We start from the raw sequence: 24,724 nt of genomic DNA on the forward strand, positions 1-24,724 counted from the left end.
GAAGTAGCATAATATATTCAAAGTGCTGAAAGGGAAAAACCTGCAACCTAGGATACCAGCAAGAATATCATTTGGAATAGAAGGAGAGATAAAGAACTGCTTAGACAAGCAAAAACTAAAAGAGTTTGTCAATACTGAACCTACCCTAAAAGAAATGTTAAAGGGTCTTCTCTAAGTAGAAAAGAAGTAAAAATCTATAGAAAATGGAAAATCCCACTAGGAAAGGCAACTATATAGTAAGAACTGAGGATCAACCACTTAAATAAGCCAATACAAAGATTAAAAGACAAAAAATTATAAAAACTGTAACTACAATAAATGGTTAAGGGATAAACACATGAAGATGTAAAATATGACATTAAAAACACAAAATGTGGGGGAGGGGGGTAAAAAAAGTAGATCTTTTAGAATATGTTTGAATTTAAATGACGACCAGTTTAAAACAGTAGATATACTTATAGGTCAACATATATGAACCCAATGGTAACCACAAATCAGAAACCTACTAGAGATACATAAAAACTGAAAAGAAAGGAACTACTGAAGAAAATCATCAAACCACAAGGGAAGAAACAAAAAGAAGAAGAAATGAACAGAGAAGAACTGCAAAAACAACCAGAAAACAAGTAATAAAATGGCAATAAGTACATATCTATCAATAGTTACTTTAAATGTCAATAGACTAAATGCTCCAGTCCAAAGACATAGTAAAAAAGTAATAATAACAAGAGCCAAACTTATAGTAATAGAGAGTAGAATGGTGGTTACCAGAGGCTAGGGTGTGGGGGAAAGGGCAGATTAAAAAAATAAGGGAAAATGGTGGTTGTCAGGGGTTAGAGGCAGGGGGTAATGGGGAGTTAGTGTTTAATGGGTACAGAGTTTCAGTTTTGCAGGATGGAAAGAGTTCTGTGGTTGGATGGTGGTGATGCTTGCACAGCAAGATGAATGTACTTAATACCACTGAACTGTACACTTAAAATGGTTAAGGCGGTACATTTTATGTTATGTGTATTTTACCACAATAAAAAATTGGACACACAAAAAAGACATAGGGTGACTGAGTGGATTAAAAAATAAGACCTTTTTATATGCTGCTTACAAGAGACTCATTTCAGAGCTAAAGACACACACAGAGCTTAAGTAAGGGGATGAAAAAAGATATTTCAGCAAACAAAACTGACAAGAAAGCAGGGGTAGTAATACTTACATCAGACAAAATAGACTTTAATACAAAGGCTATAACACACAAAAGACAAAGAAGGGCATAATATAATAAAAGGATCAATACAAGAGGAGGATATTACACTATTTAACATATATGCACCCAATACAGGAGCACCTAAATATATAAAGAAAACACTAACAGACATAAAAGGAGAAATCGACAATAACACAGTAATAGTAAGGGACTTTAACACCCCACTTACATCAATGGACAGACCATCCAGACAGAAAATCAATAAGGCAACACAACAGACCAGTTGGACTTAGTAGATATCTACAGGACATTACATCCAAAAATAGCACAGTACAAATTCTTTTCAAGTGCACATGGAATGTTCTCCAGGAAAGATCACATGCTAGGCCACAAAACAAGTCTCAACTAGTTTAAGAGGACAGAAATTATATCAAGCATTTTTTTTCCAAGCACAACAGTATAAAACTAGAAATCAATTACAGATAGAAAAATGGGAAAAGAACAAACACATAGAGACTAAACAACATGCTACTAAAAACCAGTGGGTCAATGAAGAAATCAAAGAGGAAATCAGAAAATACCTCAAGACAAATGAAAGTGGAAACACAGCAATGCAAAATCTATGGGATGCAGCAAAAGCAGTTCTAATAGAGAAGTTTATGGCAATACAGGCCTTCCTCAAGAAACAAGAAACATGTGAAATAAACCTAACCTACCACCAAAAGGAATTAGAACAAACAAAGCCCAAAATCAGCAGAAGGAAGGAAATAATAAGGATCAGAAAGAAAGAGATAATACAGAGATTTAAAAAAACAATAGAAAAGATCAATGAAACCCAGGAGCTGTTTTTTTGAAAAGATAAGCAAAATTGATAAACCGTTAGCCAGGCTCACCAAGAAGAAAAGAGGACACAAATAAACAAAATAAGAAATGAAAAAGGAGAAATAACAACTGATATCACAGAGATACAAAAAAAGCCATAAGAGAATACTACAAATAGTTATACACCAACAAACTGCACAACCTAAAAGAAATGGACAAATTTCTAAAAACATACAATCTGCCAAGACTGAATCAAGAAGAAACAGATGATTTGAACAGACTGATCACTAGCAGTGAAATTGAATTTGTAATAAGAAAACTACCAGCAAACAAAAGTCCAGGACTGGACAGCTTCACATGGGAATTCTACCAAACATATAAAGAAGAGCTAATACCTATCCTTCTCAAACTATTCCAAAAATCAAAAAGGATGGAACACTCCCCAAATTCATTCTATGAGGCCACCATTACCCTGATGCCAAAACCAGACAAGACATTATAAAAAAAAGAAAATTACAGGCCAATATCTTTGATTAATACAGATGCAAAAATCCTGAACAAAATATTAGCAAACTGAATCCAACAATATATAAAAAGGATCATACACCATGATCAAGTTGGATTTATTCAAGGGATGAAAGGATGGTTCAATATTTGCAAATCAATCAATATGATACACCACATTAACAAAAGGAAAGATACAAATCACATGATCATCTCTGTAGATGCAGAAAAAGCAATTGACAAAATTCAACATCCATTCATGATAAAAACTCTCATCAAAATGGGTACAGAGGGAACATATCTCAACATAATAAAGGCCATTTATGACAAATCCACAGCTAACATCATACTCAAGGGTGAAAAGCTGAAAGCCTTTCCTCTAAATTCAGGAACAAGACAAAGATGCCCACTCTTGCCACTTCTAGTATTGAAAGACCTAGCCGCAGCAATCAGACAAAACAAAGAAATAAATTCAAATTGGAAGGGAAGAAGTCAAACTGTCACTATTTACAGATGACATGATACTTTTTATAGAAAAACCAAGTCTCTACCCCAAAACTATTAGAACTAATAAACAAATTCAGCAAAGTTGCAGGATACAGATTAACATACAGAAATGTGTTGCTTTTCTATACACCAATAATGAATTATCAGAAAGAGAGAGTGAAAAATAATCTCATTTAAGATCACAACAAAAAGAATAAAATACCTGGGAATAAACTCAACCAAGGAAATGAAAAACCTATACTCTGAAAACTATAAAACACTGATGAATGAAACTGAAGATGATACAAAGAAATGGAAAGATATCCCATGCTCTTGGATTGGAAGAATTAATATTGTTTAAATGGCCATACTACTGAAAGCAATCTACAGATTTAATGCAATCTCTATCAAAATACCCATGACATTTTTCACAGAATTAGAACAAATAATCCTAAAATTCATATGGGACCACAAAAGACCCTGAGTTGCCAAAACAATCTAGAGAAAAAAGAACAAAGCTGGAGGTATCACCCTCACAGACTTCAGACTCTACAACAAAGCTACAGTAATCAGAACAGCATGGTACTGGCACATAGACACATAGATCAATGGAACAGAATAGACAGCCCACACCTAGGTTAATTAATCTATGACAAAGGATGCAAGAATATGCAATGGAGAAAAGACAGTCTCTTCAATAAGAGGTGCTGGGAAAACTGGACAGCTACATGTAAAACAATGAGATTAGAACATTTCCTCACACCATGTACAAAAATAAAATCAAAATGGATTAAAGAGCTAAATGTAAGACCTAAAACCTAAAACTCCTAGAAGAGAATGTAGGCAGAGCACTCTGACATAAATCGTAGCAATATTTTTTTTGGATCTGTCTCTTAAGGCAAAAGAAATAAAAGCAAAAATAAACAAATGGGACAAATGGGACCTAATTAAACTTAAAAGCTTTTGCACAGCAAAGGAAACCAAAAACAAAATGAAAAGACAACCTATGGAATGGGAGAAAATATTTGCAAATGATATTACCAAAAGGGGTTACTATCCAAAATACATAAACAGCTCATACAACTCAGTATCAAAAAAACAAACCACCCAATCAAAAAATAGGCAGAAGACCTGAATAGACATTTTTGCAAAGAAGACATACAGATGGCTAATAGGCACATGAAGAGATGCTCAACACTGATGATTATTACAGAAACGCAAATCAAGACAACAATGATATCATCTCACACCTGTCAGAATGGCTGTCATCAAAAAGTCTACAAATAACAAATGTTGGTGAGGACGTGGAGAAAAGGAAACCCTTGTACACTGTTGGTGAGAATGTAAATCGGTGCAGCCACTATGGAAAAGGGTAATGTGGGTTCCTCAAAAAACTAAAAATAGAACTACTACATGATCTAATAATTCCTGTACTGGGTATATAGCCAAAGAAAATGAAAACACTAATTTGAAAAGATACATGCACCCCAACGTTCATGGCAACATTATTTACAATAGCCAAGATATGGAAGCAATCTAAGTATCCATCAACAGACAAATGGATAACGAAGATGTGATACACACACACACACACACACACACACACACACACACACACAATGGAATATTACTCAGCCACAAAAAAGAATGAAATTCTGCCATCTGTTGTAATGTGGATGACCCTAGAGGGTATTATGCTTAGTGAAATAAGTTAGACAGAGAAAAACAAATACTGTATGATATCACTTACATATGGAATTCAAAAAATAATACAAATGAATGTATATAGCAAAACAGAAACAGACTCACAGATATAGAAAACAAACTAGTGGTTACCAGTGGATAAAGGGAAGGGGGTGGATGATAGGAGTCAGGGATTAAGAGATACAAACTACTAGTATAAAATAGATAAGCAACATGAATATATATTTCAGCACAGGGAATTATAGCCATTATCTTGTAATAACTTTTAATGGAGTATAATCCGTAAGAATATTGAATCACTACAACGTACATTTGAAACTAATATAATATTGTAAATGAACTATGCTTCAATTTAAAAAAGAATAATTAAAAAGTAAACCCACTCTTTGTTATTTCCCATGATGTAGGAAAGCTATGTTGTGAAAAAAGTCCAAAGTAATACTAGAAAGTAAAACAATTCTGACATAAAGTTAAAACACTTTACATCATAGGTATATTCCTAGTTATCTTGATTGAACTAATGCTAAATATAAAATGAGAATCACATCAATCAAGTGTAGTTAGAAATAATGGGTGGTAGAGAAAAACTACCAATGACTTACAAACTGGATAATCCACAGTTGAATAATTGAGAGTTTATTTGATATCAGATCCAGATCAATGACTCTATGGAGAGTGAATCCTACTTTATTTCACAAAATATTTATTTTTGATAAATTGTATGGTGTTCTTTAATGCCTAGTTTAAAAAAGTCTCTTCATTAAGGTGAATGTTTTGAGAGTTAATAAAAAAGTGAAAGCTAATTTTTAAGAAGTTACTAAATGAAAAAGTGTTTCTTACTTAAACTAATATGTAATCCCCAGCTAATTCTGTGATTTTAAAAATTCTGTGATAATTTAAAATAAACTTGTATTTTAACTCCTTTATCTCAGAAGGAATTTTATAGGTATGAAATACTCACCTAAAAGTGCATTTTTTCCATGATCATCTGGTAGAAATCGCTTGTCTACAGCACACACTAGGATGTGTTCAGGAAGATTGGGAGACTTGGCCCCCACCAGGAGGAATCCTGCTGGGATGTCGATTTGTTCCATACACAGAGATACCAAACGCAAATCCTTTCCTGCTTGACAAAAACCTAAAAACCAGTAAAAAGGACACAGTGGAATGTTTAGAGCGTTTATAACTCCTCATCACCCATTTGGAGAGTTGATTACCTGTGGGAATCACTATTAAGGACTAAATTTAAAGTCCATGTACTCCAACCAAAAGACACATCTATCATATGTGCTCCTCTGAGCAGAGCTAAAAAGACACTAAAAGGAGGTATTTCCAACTGTTTTAGCCAACACTGATGACTTTATATTTTCTGATCCACAAGTAAGCAAATGATAAATACACAACAAACTCTGAAAAACATATGGAATTTTTATGTGCACATAATATAGTATTTTTACTTTCAATGCAAATTCACTTCTCTAAATGGGGACAATCATAGAACACAGATGTTCTCCATTTCATATAGGAAGAGACTGAAGCTCGGAGTTTGGTGAATCATAAATGAATGGATCAGAACTAGAACTCAGAACTGTTTAGGTTATTTGCACTAGGAAAGACATGACAAAACCTTACATATCAATTTACATTCCCACCAACAGTGCAAGAGGTTTCCCTTTTCTCCACACCCTCTCCAGCATTTATTGTTTGTAGATTTTTTGATGATGGCCAGTTAAAAAAAAAAAAAACCTTACATAACCACTTTGTAACCATAATGTATTACATTAATTCATTAGTTCGTCATTTATTAAAAATGATTGGCAACAGATGCTGTCCTAGGCCTGGGGATAGAGCTGAACAAAGTATACCTTCTCTAAGAACTCACTTGTAGTCAGTTAGAAGAACGTATAAGGAACTGATAATTACAAAACAATATTACAGAGGACAGCTATGTTCTGCTACAAAGCACCAATCTCCACATCTTCTGCAAAATGATTCCCACCACTCTAGTTATGTGATTTCCCTGGACAGCTGTGATATTCCAGATTGAGCTGGAGCTGGCACCCAGTCCAAGATGGGCCACTGGAATATCTCACCTTTCTGGTCATAGCTGATCAGTCCAGGTGTGGGTACCCGACATAAACCAGGACAATGGAGGATGGACATCTAACTCTCACACACAAACCTGAGGAGACCACCATCATTATTGCCCAATACAAAGTGGGCCAGAACCATGCTAGGTTCTCCCAGCATCCATTCATATTATGATGTTAACCAAATGCCAAGAAACAGTTGGAGGCCATCAGTTAGTATATGAGAAATAAAAAGAAAACAACATCCAAACATTGTATGAAGCTATGGTGCATAGGAATCTGCTGCATGGTCTGGATCATTAAACCTAAAAAGCAGACACAATGGAATTAGAAAAAGCAAGAAATCAAAGACTAGAATGATAAACACACTGGGCTTCAACCATTTCAAGCTTGTAGATCCCCTTTTAACATTAAAAAATTCAAATATAACTTTTAGTGTTCACAAATTGAGAAAAATAATCTCAAAATGTTATTGTGAATTCTTTAACAATTTAAATGAATCTGTATTTTATTATTCACAATATCATCTATACTTATTTGGACAATAGTCATTTATACATGTGAGTAATATTATTTATTCAGTTTACAAACATATTTTGGACCCTATAGATACATAGAACCCTTAAAAAAATCTGCTGTCCCCACCCCCATTAAGGGACAAAATTCACAGGTTTGAAAGTTGGGAGATGATGATGATGATGATGATGATACTAGTGGCAGTTAAAATTTATGGAGCACTTAACATAAGACAGGTACAGTGCTAAACACTGCAGAGATTTTCTCATTTAATTCTCTCAACAACTCTAGCTAGGTATCACTATCTCTTTTTCATATATGGAGAAAATGAGGCTCAGAAAGGTGAGAGTATTTGTCCAAGGTTACAAAACGAGTCCCATAATGTCCAGTGATGTAAGACATGGAAAGTTTGCTATATAAAAATAGGTGAAAAGCATATTATTCAACTTGGCCAAAAAAAGCTCTTAAGAATAGTTATAATCCAGAGCTAAAACCTGGAGGGGTGAACACAGACTTTTTCATGAAATTCTGAAATACTAAATCTAGGGGCATTTTAAAGTCTTAAAAGGAGCATTAATTTTTTTAATCAAAGGAATTATTAATTTGTGTATAGACAGTAAACCTAGAAACATATCTCCCCCAGGAGGTAGCACCTTTATTATGACTTTCTCCAAAAGGCAAAACATAAAATACCCTCCCAAATGGTGTAGAAAATTCAATGATGAGAGGTTTACGATTACCTATTGATGGAAACAGGACGCTTGAGGAGCTTTCTCTGTCGCTAAGAAGTAGTACTACAACCTTTCTAAACTTTCAGTCATTCCATATTAGAAAGAATAGACAAGTCTGTACCAATCTGTACCAATTTGCAAATTATTACAAGCTTTTTAGAACATCAGAGCTATATGGAACCTCAAGGTCATCTGATAACAGGATTTTCCAACAAGTAGTTATCAAAATCCCAGAGATTCATAAAGGTATTCCATGATACTTGGGAACTATAAGTGAAACTAAAATAGGTAACATTACCAATTTCTGAAAACTAATAAATAATTATTCTAATATCCTACTTTCATTTTGTTTATTATTATTATTTTTTATAAATTTATTTATTTATTTATTTTTGGCTGCATTGGGTCTTAGTTGCTCTGCGCGGGCTTTCTCTAGTTTTGGCTAGTGGGGGTTACTCTTCGTTGCGGTGCATGGGCTTCTCATTGTGGTGGTTTCTCTTGTTGCGGAGCACGGGCTCTAGGGCACGCGGGCTTCAGTAGTTGTGGTGTGCGGGCTCTAGAGCGCAGGCTCAGTAGTTGTGGTACACAGGCTTAGTTGCTCTGCAGCATGTGAGATCTTCCCGGACCAGGGCTCAAACCTGTGTCCCCTGCATTGGCAGGTGGATTTTAACCATTGCACCACCAGGGAAGTCCCTAATATCCTACTTTTAAAACAGAATGTTCTAAGGGATTTCCATGCTACACATGTAGGGGTAGTGGAAATCAGCTGAACGAACTCAGGACTCACTCAGCTGAACCCCATATCAATGTGTGGTTTTGATTATTACACATTTTAAAACTGATTCTATTATCAGTCACATGTATTGATGTGTTGCTTAATTTATATACCCATAATGGGCTGTTGGCTAATAATGGGAAGCTTAGGGAACACGGATTTGATGGACACAGTCATTTTATAAGTGTACCTAAGATGCTCTCTGCTAGATATGAAAGTTAGATTCAACCCCAACCCCACTCATCAAATTATAAAATTATATAAAATGCACCAATATGTTTCTAGGGCACCAAAAAAAAAAAAAAAAGCAATGATAAGGTAAAATGTTAGTAATTATAATCCAATTTGGCTTTTCATGTAAGAGGGAAAAGGCTACCTCTTTCAGCAGCATGTTATTTGTAGAGAAATTCTGCAAACAACAGCCTGAAACGTTTTCATCACATAGAGCAAAAATTATAAAAATAAATTAGTACATCCTTTTAATCCTAAAACATACAAACCCCAAAATTTGGGTATTAAAAGTAGATTTTGACTCTTTTTTTTGATGCTGGGAAATATTTAAATACACTTGGCTCCCTTTCTCCACCCCCCAAAAGTAAAACATTTTATTTTTGAATTTGTCAACAAAACATGCTTTTCCTTACACAACCAATTTAAGGTAAATTAAACAGCAATGACTGAATGATAAAATGTAGGCAATATTTTCTCATGCATGAATAATATCAAAGAGTATAGTAATATACTAATCTAAAACAAATATTTTCTACTTAAAATCTATTCTTTATCACATGCCATATAGTGACAGAATTAGTTTTTAAATTCCTAAGGGGTTCAACAGATTATGTATTACTATAAGAGATTTGTAAGTCAAAGATTGGGTAACACTAATCTATCCCAATCTCTTTAGTATGTAAATGAGGAAACTAGGGCCCAGAAAGGTTAAGAAAACAGCCCAAGGTCAAATACCCAGCAACCCACCAAGTTGGGACCCAGGTCTCTTGACTCCAGGTTAGAGCCTCCTTCGTCCTCCTTAACATCGCTCTGACTCACAGAATGCTTCACCTTCCCTGGTCTGATGTAGGACCCTCTCCTATAGCTTCTTCCTTGCCTATCCTTGCTGAGTCTCATCACTCAACTTTCCAGGCTGAATCCTGGGGGGTACTTGACACAGTAGCCCCTGCCACCCATGGGCTATGTCAGCATCCACCTCTCTCACACCTGCTGATGAATCCTTAAAATTCATGGTTTTGCAAGTCACAAAGGTGTCCCTTGATAAGAGAGTGACATTTCTGGTGAGCTTTCTCAAAGCAATACATTGCAGCCAAAGGGAGATTAAGGGGGAAAAGTACAATTTCAGTTTTGGGCTAAACAGGGATAGAGTAGAGAAGACACAGTCAGTGTGGAAAATATCTGAAGAAAGCAGGATTTTCTCTGGAAGAAAGATGATTTCAGAGTGATTTCTGTGGTATAATGCAAACTACACAGTCCACTCAAATTAAGAAGCACAAATAGCTTTCAGGGCTACAGCATTTGAAGGTTTTCCCATTTATGATATGAGGACACCTAGAGGTGAAAAGTAATAATTATTAATGACGATTCTAGGAGAAGAATGTTTTTCTCATAGGAGGAAGCAAACCTCCTCTTAAAATTTTTTTTCAGAAAGTGCTTGTGACAATGAAAAGAGAAAATGTCCTATTTTATCCAAAAAAGAAAACCGTAATCATGGGAGCATATAAAAGGGGCACAGGAACCAACTGAAATTGCTACCAATGGCCAAAACTGGAAAAATTGGAGCAAAAAAATAAAGTAGTATTGGATTATAACCCAAAACATAAAATAAATATTCATAAGTGTATAATGATATAAATAAATGACTGTATAAATTAATAAACGAGGGAGAAGAGACAAATTTCCATGCAGTAGAATTCCAAATAATGTATTAGATACTCTGCCCTCAAGGATGTGGAGAATAGCTCCCTATTCCTTAAGTGTGGGCTGAGTGCAGTGACTTTCTTCCACAGTAATGGTAATGAGGGCGGGGCGGGGGGGAGCGTGGAGATAACACTATCTCAGCCAGGTGATCAAGGTCAACATCAATAGTCATAAATCATGTTGATAGTACGTACCCTTGATATAGTATGATGAAAATGGCACTTTACCTCTGTGATCTTCCTCCCCCAAACCCATAACCCCAGTCTAATCAGGAGAAAAACATCAGACAAATTCCAATAGAAGGTCTGCTAGAATATACCTGACCTATAATCCCCAAAACTGTCAGGGTCAGCCAAAACAAGGGAAGTCTGAGAAACTGTCACAGCCAAGAGGAGCCTAAGGAGACATAACAACTAAATCTAATGTAGTATCCCAGATGTGATTCTGGAACAGAAAGAGGACATTAGGTAGAAACTAAAGAACACAAATAAACTATGGACTTTCATTATTACTAGAATTACTAGTAATGTAACATGCTAACAATAGGGCAAACTGTGGGGATATATAGAAACTTTGTACTATTTTAGCAATTTTTCTGTAAATCTAAAACTGTTCTTAAATAAAGTCTAACAAAGAACAGACTTGTGGTTGTCAAGGAAGGGGGAGGGATGGATTGGGAGTATGGGGTTAGCAGATGCAAATTATATATAGAATGGATAAACAACAAGGTCCTACTGTATAGCACAGGGAACTGTATTCAGTATCCTGTGATAAACCGTAATGGAAAAGAATATATATGTGTGTGTGTGTGTGTGTGTGTGTGTGTATGTATAACTGAATCACTTTGCTGTACAGCAGAAATTAACACATCATTATAAATCAACTACACTTAAATTTTTTTAAAAGTCCATTTTTTAAATGTCCTGTTTTATCTTCTTGCCTTCTAGTTAATCACCAGCACAAGCCACACAGGTGATTTAATTAAGAGGAAAGAGAATAGGTGAGAAAGAAAAGGCAAGGCTGAGTCCAGGAACAGGGTCAGGAAGAAATCAATCCAAGGCCAGAAATGGTTGCAAAGTCAAGGAAAAGTTCCTGAGTTCACTTTGTAGTTAGTTTGAGAATATGCTCACAAGGGTCTGTACTGTTTCCTCCAAACCTTCATTCTTGGGATTCAGATCAGCTAATTATATACAAAATATATCATCAGGGATCCCCAATTAAGAAAAAATATATTATGCAAAGAGCAATATTTAATTTAGTTATTTTAAAAGATTGAAAATAAGCTCTGTGTGTCTCTAAAGAAGTAGCTAAAGAATCTATGAAATGTGATTACATTTCAAGACCTATAGGATCCAGATATCTGGTGTAGCAGGTAGTTCAATTTCCCCACTATTAGAAATATGTCAGAAAATTAATATAATAAATATTAAATCTCAATTAAAACCTAAGATAAAATAAGAAGTAACCTTATTACTCCCCTCTAGGGTGATTTTAAATTATATCTGAACTAATCCTGAAAGAAAGATAGGATCTTTCTTTTAGAGGCTACTGGAGGACCTGGGAAAAAGTACCCTAAGGCGGGGGTGTAAGCCTATTTACTGTAGTCAAGGAAAGAAAAGTACGGTGTGGGGCACACAAATAATTTATTTGACAAACTTGCCCCTACTCTCAAACTCATTTTCTGGGAGTAATACTGACATGCTGCCTTAAAACCAAGACTCTTGCAGCAAGTGATTTTAATTTTAAAGGGGAGCCATAGTACAGAGCCCTTCTTTGTAAACCTCATCTGCATTTCCTTAATAGCCAAGGTTTTCACTTCACAGAACCAGATTTTGCATTCTCCAATTATCTCCAGCTTGAAGGTTACAGAGTAATCTAAATGGGGGAGGGGAAGTTTACTGAAACAGCTGTAAACACAAACTAATCAAAGCAGTATTTGGAGGCCTAAAATTTGGCGGCCCTTTACCCCTTTAGACATCAACTGCCTCCCAGCAGGGTAGGAACCTACCAATAATTTACATAAGAAATTAGCAACCAGAATTTACATCTGAATGGCACCCCCAGAAGCCCATGGGGTGTTAAGTATCTGCTTATCTAAATTGCCTCTAAAAATAGCTTTACCTTCCTTTAAGTCTTAGGAGTCTTAGGTAAATAGAGGATTTCCCATGAAGAGGTGGTATGCTGAAACAAATCCAGGCACTGTATTGCCCTATTTCACTGTCATATTCATAAGGAAAATTTCAGGGCTCTTCTGCCTTTGAGGGAGAGGACTCTTAGAACTACCTTAGAATGAGCCAAGCTGAAAGAGCTATGGGCAAACTATAAACTATCAAATTATGAACTAATTAGAAATCAGGCTGGGATGGCCAGAAAACAGCACCGTATACCACTAAATGGAGGGAAGAGAGTATAATTTAAGTTGTTACATCACCAAAACCATGAAAACGTTTTATGTAGGATTTTCTTTTTAAAAGTGAGGTTAAAGCCTTGGTAGAAGAGGAGGTTGAAGATAAATAAAATGGGATTATCAAAATATGTTCATTTTAATCTTCTAGCGATAACAGTATACTGGATGAATGTTCAAAATATATGGAAAAGGTAAATATTAAAACACCTGATATCTCTGTAATTGTTTTGAGAGTGGAACAGAAAGACGTAGAAAGAGAGATCACTAAAATAAAGTTTCTGAAAGAGTCACATTCTTGCAGGAAGCACCTGGAGCATTGAAAAAGTCCTGAGCTAGGTCTAGGCTTGCCTCTGCCACATACCATCTCAGAGAAGTCATTCAATTGCTGTGAATCTCAGTCTCTTCATCTATAAGATGGGGTGATAATGCTTGTCTTTCTTAATAGACATCTGCTATGAAATCACAGGCAATAATGTGAGTGAGAGCATAATCATTCCTCATTCCTTTCCGTAATTACTGGTTTCCAGCCTTGAGCACCCCATGCAATGATTGGAAACTAGCCAGACAATATTAGAGGAATTGGAAAAAAAAAAAAAAAAAAAGGAAACCCACCATCTGTAGTGCAAGACCCTTCGGGGGCAGGTTTTTGTGAATAGGGAATTGGTGGGCTATTTGAATCAGACATTTCTTCATCATCTTCGTCATCTTCCATTTCATTTACTGTTAGATTGTTAGAAAAATCCAGGCTTCCATTTTGAGTGTAGCGGTGTACCAAATCTTTATCCAGATCCTCCACCTTGGGTTTTACATCTGGGTAAGCAAATAAATCATAGCTAACTTAATAAAAATACTTGTGGGAAAATAACCAAAAGAAAAATTCATAGTTCTGAAAAATATCTGAGGACAGGGAGACTGGCATTGGCTAACATTTAACCCATTTATTTCAGATATCCCCAGATTTGGAGATCCCACTTCTATTAAAAGGAGTCTAGAAATGTGTGGGATTGAGAAACTTACCTGCAGATGAGAAAGGATGCTGGTCAGGGTCCAAGTAAAGCTGGGAAAAAATTGGTCGTGGTACCACACTACTACATCTGAGAGAGGCTTCTATGGAGTTGTGGAGAGCTTCTTCAAATCGAGCAGATTTCAGTTGCCCAGCATATGAATTCCCCATGGTCTACACTACCTCCCAAAGAAAAAGAGAAAGGAGAAAACTGATACAATTAGAGGGCCATATGTCTGCAAAGTACACAGATAGCTGATATAAACTATACCCATATATCCTAAGATTGGAACTATATGAACTTTACCTATATTTCTTGAGACAACTTATCAATATATCTGTTACATCACTTTTGCTTCTTGTCTTTAGAATCCAAAGGGGCTTTCAAAAAGCCCCTTTAAGGGATCTTGTATCTGAGGATCAAACCATAATAAGTGCTTTAAGTGAAGGTTCTCCAACTAGTAAATCAAGATTGACCTGTCAATCGTGAAGCCCAGCATGGTGACAATGGGGCCACACCTTCTTAAACTGGTGGGCTGCCAAAACCCCATAGGAACACTATCAGTGGTTTCAGAGTAAATATCAAATTACTTCTCTCTCTACTAAGATCTTATTACCCTAGGAGGGAAAAAGAGTCCTCTCTGGAAAAAAAAATAAAAGCTTTATGATAATATATTTGACAAATTCCTGAAAGCAAGATTTGAGCCTTTTAAAATTCAAAGAACTTGTTCATGTATTATTAGTATTTATTTGAAAAACAATGTTATTTCTTTTGCTTAGTTTGAATCACAGTCTTATTTGGGACCCTTTAGGAAAGTACAGAACAAGAAGTTTTGAAGCAATCGCCTTTACTTCTCATCACTAGTTACAAAAACTTCCATATATATCAATAATAACTAAATTTATTGGGTGCTAAATGTTGGCTATGCTAACGATTGGTCTGAGGTCCCCAAGACCCTTTCTGGGTTCCATGAGGTCAAAACTCTTTTCAAACTATTACTAGGATATCATTTGCCTTTTTCATTCTCACTCTTCATATGTTTACAGTGGAATTTTCCAGAGGCTATATGTGTGATATTGCAACAGATTGAATGCAGAAGCAGACAGGCTACTCTTTTCATTAACTTTTTTTGGGGGAAGTACAGTTATTTTTCATGTTATTTATGTTGTTATATAATGGGCTTATTGTTAATTTTTTAAATTAATAAATACTTTGAAATTTTCTTAATTCTAATAAATATAATATACATAAACAAAACTCAATCATTTTTAGGAGTATAAAGGGGTTATGAGATGAAAAGTCTGAGAACTGTTGGCCTAGACAGTATACCAAGCACTTCCCCAAAATTACTTTATTTAATCCTCAGTATTCTGAAGTAGGTATGACCTCTTCCCACTTCATAAATGAAAAAACTGAGGCTTGGAGAAGCCAAGTGACTTGCCCACTATCACCCCACTGGTAAAGGTCAGAACCAGGACTCAATATCCAGATGACAAATCTTGCACTCCTAGAGGATGGGCTCAACTTCGGTAAATCTCATTTCAAGAAAGGCAATTTTGAGAATATCTTAGCCCCACTTTCCCCATCAAGGAGAGGGGTAGATATTAAATTTCATCTGTATCTCCAACTCTGACTGACTCCCTGGAGGACTATTTGAGAGGACCCTGAGCATGCATCAGGCTCAGCAGGTAAAGGGAGCCAAGATCCAGTGGTGATGACCCATGAGCAGAGAAGGGGTGATGCATACCACATCTCAACCCTCCTCTCGGCTTTCCTAGATCACACAAAGGAGCTCCATAGGAGATTCTGGTAGCCCTGAACTGCTTCTATATATAGCAAAGGAGGCTTCTTACATGATTCCTGGTAGCAGTGAATAGTATACAGAGATTCCCATCAGAGGGTCTCAGTTTATCAAAGCTTTGTTGGAGATTCCTATGATTTGGAGGAAAAGCTGTAATCATATTTTGACAACCTTTCTCAAAGTAGGTAATAAGAAACCAAATGCCATGGATTTAAATTACTTGGTTCCTCTTCACAAGAAAAAACCATTTTGTAACTATGTGAGGTGATGGATGTTAACTAAACTAATTGTAGTAATAATTTTGTAATATACACACATATCAAATAGTTATGTTGTACACCTAAAACTAATACACGTTATATATGTTACATCTCAGTAAAACTGGAAAAAATTAATTACTAGGTTATTTCTTACAATAAGCACATACACAAAAGTATACATATAATACCCAATTCAAAGTTGTAAGTGGCAGAAAATCAACAAAGCCCGTCAAATGAAATTTTCCTGAAATACCAAGTTTTTGCCCAAGCTTCTAAAACCCCACCAGTACAACTATAAACATTTAATTTATCTAAAGCCATTTATTTTTCAACAGAACCACGCGTAATCAAAACAGGGTGCGGGTTGGAAGAGAAATATGCTGTGTCACTAGTTTATGCATCTAAAGTCAAAATCGAATAGCCATTTTACCTTTCTTCCTTGTTGAAGGGAGAAAAATACCAGGAACTAGCACAGTCAACCATGGGATTTTTTATCCGTGGAGAACAATGGAATAACTTCAAAGGTGGACCTTTAGCCTTTCTCCAGAGCACCAAATGCCTAGAAATCTTGCCTCTTCTTAATCTATTACCTGCTCAACAAATTATCTTCCTTTCATCATTGAAAACCTACATTCTCCAAGAGATCTTTTTAGTTGAATAAAGAAGTGCCCAATTATACATGGAAGATTGCATGATCTCAATCCTTTCAATTTAAGCATAGTTTAAGGAGTAATATGACAGCTATATCAAATGAATATTGTGCTGATTAAAATATTAAAGTAACATAAACATGGACGATCCAGTTTCACCACCATAAAACATACATATTATCCTACAAGAGCATAATCCTGAGCAATACTGAGATGAAGACAACGGGAAGTACCTATGGAACAGCCTTGGGAGAGTAAAAAGAAGGGGCTGACTATTCCAGATGAAAACATAACTGGGCAGTTTTAAAAATGATAATGATAAGGTGAAGAATGACAAAACTGACCCCAAACTTTTTTGGTGCTGAGTATGGAGTTCTTCATTGACAGTTCAATGCTACCCAAAGATGGGCAGAGTTCAAAGGAAAAAGCTCTTCTAGTGCAATGTATTCTTAATATCATATGCCGTAATATTTAGTGTCACTGAAATCATTGGCCTTATCCACCTAGATTACCAGCCTTCCTTTTCTCTGAATCTCAAACAGCCCCCAGGGCCTGCAATGACATAGCATCCTACTAAGAGTCAGTGTGAATAAATCTAACTTCAGGTCAGAAAATGGAGAAATACTTTTTAGAATCAGTTGTTAAATGAAATACAAAAAGAACAGACTTGTGAATTCCGTACATATGCAGATATTTTATGTCTCTGGCTGACATTAAGTTTGTGAGACTGCAGCGTATTGCTTTTCCATGTTTTCTTTTATTACTGTGAAATTACACAGGGAAAACTATATTAAATGTTTTGTTATAACACTACAGACCTCTGAGATGCAAATAGGCACTCTTGGGGTATTGAGGAAATCTCTAAGAAAGGGATGGTACCCAATATGAGCTCTTTCTGCACCACTAATTAATTGCTCAAAATACAAGTGGAATCAAGTACAAACCACCATGACAGTGTGGTTTGGTGCCTCTCTGCTCTAGCCTTTTCTCTTCTCTACAGAAATACAGACAAAAGAAGGGCGGAGTAGAACAGGCAGCTTCTATCACTGGTGGCTTTAGGAATAGGGACTGGAGCCGTAAGGAAAAGAGTAGCTTTGGAAACAGGTGCCTGCTAATGCCTCCATCACCTCTCCTCAACTCTTTTTCTGCTGAAAATGGGAAGGAGAAGCAATACACCCTGCAAGAGGCTACAACTTGATCAGTAATGTTTTTATTCCCTTTTTGTCAATGGTTTCATGGTTAATAATTACTGTATTATTAATGCAGTAACTACTTTTATAGTAGTTATTAAGTACACAGGAAACAAGGAGAAAATTTTCCTTTAACCTAACTCTCCAAAGGCTTTTTTAAAGTGTCAGATCAGATTTCAGAATATATACATATATATATTCTGATTTTTCAAATGTTCAGTTATATGTGAAGCACATATCACAGTGGTAGGCACCTAGCAGGCAGATGATATAGCTGCTGCTGTCATTATTATTCTTACTAGTGATGGTCATAGTGGTGATGGTAGTAGCAGTAATTGTCATCATTGTTATTGGCAAGAAATGTGAAAGGAAACATTCTTCGTTGAACCATTATAATAATAGTAACATGGAGAACTTACTAACCGCCAGGAAAATACTGTTACTGCCCCCATTTTTAGGAGAACCGAGGCCTAGAGAAGTTAAGGCACTTGCCCAAGGTCATACTATGAGAAAAGGCCAAGAGACAGGAGTGGACTCTAATCAGTTTGTCTACAGCAGCAGCTGTCTTAGGCTATCTAATCATGTATGCCATTCAGTTGTTAAAACACCTACAGTAATGACCCAACTGGGAAATGGATACTCCATAAAGTACTCCTAAATTGGCAAGCCAAGCCAAGCCAAAATAAATAAATAAATAAATAAAAATCAAGGAAGAAGATTTTTGTTTGCTGATTTGTCCTTGTCTACATATATCATGGTTGCAAGACAAGGCTGAAAAGGGAGTTTGAACGTAGGATATGGGATGAATAGACACAAAACCAAGCAACAATTTAAAAAATTGAAACAAAATAAAAACACCACCTCTCTCTTCAATTAAAAAAAACCCAAACCTCACTTTAAATGTTAGATGAAAGGTAAAAATGAACAAAGAGTAAATTACTTCACAAAGAATAACTAAATTGCCCCTCGATATCTTCAGGGATTTGGTTATAGGACCCTGGTGGGTACCAAAATTGGCAGATGCTCGAGTCCCGCATATTAAAAGGCCAGTACAGTCGGCCCTCTGAATAGGCGGGTTGATTGAATCTGTGGATGCAGAACCCTTGGATACAGAGGGCCGGCTGTGCACACATACAGGAGAGGAAGCACAGGCCTGCCCCTAGACTCCAAAGCATCAGATCAGTTGGCATCATGTCCCCTGACTTTGGGAATTCTCTTGCTGATACCCGTTTTTCCCCATTGTTTTCAACTTTAGAAGATGCAGTCATGTTTCATTAATTCATTATGTGGCAAATCTAGAAATCAAAAACATTCTTATCAACTCCCTAAAATATTAGGAATGTTTACATAACTCTTCCTATCTTCCTCCAATCTTTCCCCTTTCTAAAAGAAATTTTAATTTTTCTAGTGAAGACAAGAGAAAGTTTTCTAAAGAATGATAAAAAGAAACGAATTTGAGACTGTATCTTCCTTGTCTTTCTTCTCGCATCCGTGTAAAAAGAAGTAGATTTCAGATATTGCCCAATCTATTACTGTTAAAAAGTTAACACAATTTAATTTCAATTTCCCTCATTCACCCATGGTAGGACACAATTTAGGTAGGTAGAAGTCACAAGAAAAAGACTACAATATTGATAATATGATATGAATTTACTAGAAATGTCATAAATACATTTCTTGTAAAGATAATATCAATGCAAGCAGAAAAAAGTCTAGAAGTACATAAAATAAACTGTTAATATTTATCTATTGGGGTGGAGCTGTTTTTAAATGATCTTTCTATTTCCTTATTGGTATCTTCCAATTTTTAAAGTAGTGAACAATATTATAACAATAAATGAAAAGGAAAATATCATATAGCAACTGAGTTAATCCCAACTCTATGACTATCCCTGAACAAGTAGTTTTAAAAATAGACTTATTACTCAAAAAGACAGTAAGAACAATGGAATTTGCAACGTGCACACCCCCACCCTCTTCCTGGTATTTTAGATTCCAGGGGAAATAAAATTCATTCCAGTGTTTAGACTAAGAAACTCCCATTAAGCGTTGGCATTTCTACTACTACCTTCTAGCATAAGACTCCAAAGCATTTTTTCCCAGTTATGATACACTTGTACTGACCCAACCATCTCCCCCAACAAGTTCTTTTGACCAAGTAAAAATATTTTCAAGGTACTGCACTTGGGCTATTAATAAAGGTTGACTTTTAATACCAACTATCTGGAGAAGGTAAGCATTAATTTTTTTAAAAGTAGTTTTTAAAAGGTTTTATCACAGTTAGTGACTAGTAAGAACAAGACGAACTCTGATTTTTTTTTAAAATCATGTACAGTTGGCCTTTGGTAGCAGCGGGTTTCTGCACCTAACCACGAAATCAGTCCTCAGTTGGTTAAATCCGAGGATGCAGAAGCCGGCAGATGCGTAGGACCAACTATTCTAGCCATTTTAAATAAGGGACTTGAGCATCCGTGGATTTTCGTATCTGCGGGGTCCTGGAACAAATGCCCTGTCGATACCGAGGGAGGGCTGTAGGGTGTAAAAGAAAAAGAACTGAATCTAAGACACTAGGGTTGCCTGGTTTTAATAGCAAATTAGGTTATGGAGCAGGTAGATGGGAATATATATTTTTTAGAAGGTTTCAAATTTGTAGTTCCAAGCTTTGTCTACTGAAAAGTCCCAGAAGCAATGACAATTCAATAAACAATAAGCACTTCCTAGTACTCTGTGGTTTCCTACTAGCATACTCACTGAAAAGAATCAAGTCTCCCTGAAGGCTCCAATTCCAGGTCTGGGGCAGGAAATACCACATTTGGAACTACACATTATGTGGTTGGTTGAATCCGTGGTTACCAAGGGCTGACTATGGACTCGAGCATCTGTGGATTTTGGTATCTGCGGCAGGTCATGGAACCGACTACCCCGTGGATACTGTGGGACAACTGTATACACTATGATCCTTGAACATCTTGTGCCAGAAAGCAAAGAAGCTATCAGAGACTAATTGGTCATGTCAAAAGACATAGGAATCAACATGAAGGGTTCCCATGGGCCAAAGATGAGAGAAATTGAACATAAAAGAGAATAAATGCAATGGACTGAAGCACATTTAAAATATAAAAATGGGCAAATTAATTTTGCCTCTCAAGTAGAAAAAGAGAACTCCTCTTGGGGGAAAAAAAAAAAAAACCCAAACAAAGCACCTGATTTCATGCTACTAAAAGAAAAAGGAAAGAGTGAAACATTTATCCTGCTCTTCCTATACTCTGAAGAATCCAAACAGCCCTGGTTCTTGAGAGTTTTTATTTTTTTGATGAAGAATTCCAATCAATAAATGTAGAAAGAATGACAGAATTTTAAAATGATCACTTCGCAACCCTTAATGCAAAATTCATTTAGGCAATGAGAATAAGTGAAACCATTAGATAAAAGGTTGATGCGGAGGGGTCTGTCACCTCCTGAACCACTGATCAAGTTTAGCATCATTAAAAGTGAGGCAATGAGACACCGTGTGCCTCCCCATGGGAGACAATATGAAGCACACACACTACCTAGGACGTATTCCTGCCAAAGGGTGTAAGGAATGTAGTCAAACTCTAGAGCTAACTTCCATTTATAGGATGGAGGACCAAGTTAAATGAAACCAAGTGGAAACAAGCAGATTCAGAAAGAGGGACAGGTAGACAGAGCAACTGATCCAGTTTCTGCAAGGAGACAAGGTTATCTAGTTTGTAGGTGATGGAACTAGAATTCAAATTTAGACTCAAAAGCCCATGGTTTTTTTTCCCCCCACTAAACCAAGCTATTTGAAATAGAAAAAAAGGTGAGAGTGAACATGATACATTCTGTGTGTGTGTGTGTGTATGTGTGTGTAGTTGTCTTCGGTTTGAATTTTTTTTTAAGGCACAATTTATTGACTGTGCCAGGCATAGTACTAAATAGACAACTTCGTATAACTTGTCAGTGGTTTGTTATCTTTTTCTCTATAGATGTTGTCACCCACTTTCCAAAGTTTAACAATCATCCACTCAGCCAGGCAGCATTTATAGAAATTCCACTAGTGAAGTGGTTAAGCACACAGGCTCTGGAGTCACATGACCTTAATTCAAATCCTGCACCTACTACCCTGCATGATATTGGGCAAGTTACTTAATCTCTCATCTGTAAAATGGGGTACAATCAACATCATAGGTTTTTGTGAGAATACATGAGAAGTTATGCACATATAATATTTTTAAAATAGTGCCTGGCACAAAATAAATGTGCAGAAAATGTTAGAAGTAATATGTGGGGGTTTTTTTAAGCTTGTGCTACATCAAGGATACTAAGAAAAGTTGAGGCACCTCCTTGTATGTGTTGGGCACAGCAGTGGATTTGGGGGCATTGTTCTGGGAACAAATGACCAGCAATGTAAAAGTTCCAAAAGCTGGTGTTTGGTGGTATATACAATTCACTTATTAAGAAATTTTACAATCATACATACAAATCGTTATTGTCCCTTATAGCTATCAGATTCTTTGACTTCATATAAAAAAGTTACTTGTTATAGGCATTACTGCTTACATGTCCTTTCTCTGTCAAAAATATTCACTGATGAGAGTGATAATGTGTAACTACTAGAGCAAGAAATCAAACATGGCTCTTTCAAGTTCTCAAAGAGTCTATAATTCAAAATTAAAAACAAGCATTTATTCACAGTTCTCTCTTTTGTGCTTTTTGCATTTTATTTATTCTTTTAAATTGATATTTGTTGCTCTTAATTAAAATTAGTTGGGTCTAGTATTTGTCTGACTCCCCCATTAAATTGCCATCACCTGGGGGAAAATATTGTGTTTACAGCTGGAGTTGAGTTTAAAAAAAAAAAGAATACATTGAGCTTTTTTGTGTCTTATCCAATTATACATTAAACAGGTTTGAAGAGATACTATCTCTTCCCAAGCACATTCCAAAAAAAGCACAAAATTAATGATGCATTCAAAACAAAAGTGTTCTATTTCATTTTTATTCATCCTCCTTGCTGAAAATCTTTAGAAAATGGAAACAGATTAAAACACAAAGTTTCCAACCTCTTTTAATAGTTCTGTACATTTAAACCTGGGTGACTTTCTTTTGACAGTTTGTGAAGCCAAAAGTATTTTAAGTACTGAAATAAAAACCTAGCCCTGTAACTTTATTCTAAAATTAACTGTTTTTACCAATATACTTACAGATATGCAATATGTCTTAAATTGCCATAGAAATAATTACTGTCATATGCGAACTAATTTCATAATGATTATGTAAAACCTGTCAAAATTAAAAGATAAAGGACAATGCTATTTTTCCTTTGTGACAAGGAGTTACGTGTTACTACTGGAAATTTTACTTTCTTCCTTGAAATACCAGAAATTCTTCTGTAAAATAAACACATCTCATCAAGACTCTCTGGAACTAGTATAATTACCAGAGGCAATCGCTGTGTTAGATCAAAGAAGCAAAAAAATAATAGGCAACGTGTGACCTCTACCATGTCACTAGAGACCAATTTTTCAACAGGGAGAAGAGTCAATAATCCAGAACAGAAAACATTAAATAACCAGAAATGCTTCCAAAGTGTGGCTTACCACATCCGTCAAGGCTGCCACACTCAGAGAGTTAGGAGTCTCTATGGTTTCCGAGAGAACAAACTTCTGGGGATTTATCACAACAATCATTAAAATCTGCATAAAGCACCAGAGGCAAAAACCAATTTCCCAAATGCAGAGTAGAATTTCAAAAGATACTACAATGATTTTCCAAATTTCATAGGATGCTTTAACAAGTATAAAGGGAAGAACACAGATGATTAAATATTTTTCATATAACATTCACCTAATTTTTCTTATTTACCTATCCCCATTTAATTTTCCTAAGAAATTGTTTGGAAATCAGGCTATGAACATTAACCAGATAAATATAATTAGTAAGAACACATTAAAGACTTCTGCAGGTTTTTTGTTTTGTTTTCGTAATAATAAAACAAAACAGGGCTTTGGTCTCCTTTGTAATATATGTAGTTGACTAATAAGAATTATAAGGGTGCAAAGAGGGGTAAAGAAATTCCCACTCTCAGTAATTACAGTCAAATAGAAATACATTTAAAATTGACTTTTAAAAAGCACCACGAATAAAACTGTGCCTTGGAATCAGCAAAATCTGACTGATTTTCTTAGCTGCTACTGCTGTCTTCTTCCAAATCAGATGTGAGTTAGGGACTGAACACACGTATCTGAATTATTTAACCTGCAAACACCCATTCAGCTGGTAATTCAGAGAGTAGTAAAATAGGGGCTTAGCTTAAAAGAAAAAGCACTGGAAATTCAAAGCAACTGTGAACATTCTGGTCTTATAGGGATGTGTTACTCCTGCTGCCTTCATCTTTCCACTTGGTCATCTGCCCCTGTCTTTCCATCTTCTTATCTTATTAACATTGCTAATTGTATTTGTCAGTTTTGCCACAATTTCAGTGCTACTTAAACAGCTGTGGGTTTTCTCTAGGCAATTATCAGTCACTACACTTAGGTTTCTAAATTAGTTGTTGAAAGGCACTTTAACCTTGAAAAAATAGACACAGAGCACACTGCACTGTTAAGCCTTACATTTATGTACATGTGGCTTTAAAATGAATAATTATTT

At 35.8% G+C, this 24,724-nt stretch overlaps 1 protein-coding gene across 1 annotated transcript in view; it reads right to left on the reverse strand.

Moving 5' to 3' along the window:
- Window positions 1–24,724, reverse strand: part of GREB1L (GREB1 like retinoic acid receptor coactivator) — a 134,039-nt gene that overhangs the window by 107,137 nt on the left and 2,178 nt on the right. Inside the window, exons 2-4 of the mRNA XM_061169191.1 lie at window positions 14,183–14,347; window positions 13,778–13,975; window positions 5,676–5,852 (exon numbers count right to left, since the gene is read on the reverse strand). Coding sequence (XP_061025174.1) covers window positions 5,676–5,852; window positions 13,778–13,975; window positions 14,183–14,339 — 532 coding nt within the window. The 5' untranslated portion in view covers window positions 14,340–14,347. The remainder of the gene's footprint in view (window positions 1–5,675; window positions 5,853–13,777; window positions 13,976–14,182; window positions 14,348–24,724) is intronic.

Source organism: Eubalaena glacialis, chromosome 15 (assembly GCF_028564815.1).
Source record: "Eubalaena glacialis isolate mEubGla1 chromosome 15, mEubGla1.1.hap2.+ XY, whole genome shotgun sequence".
Taxonomy (NCBI): Eukaryota; Metazoa; Chordata; class Mammalia; order Artiodactyla; family Balaenidae; genus Eubalaena; species Eubalaena glacialis.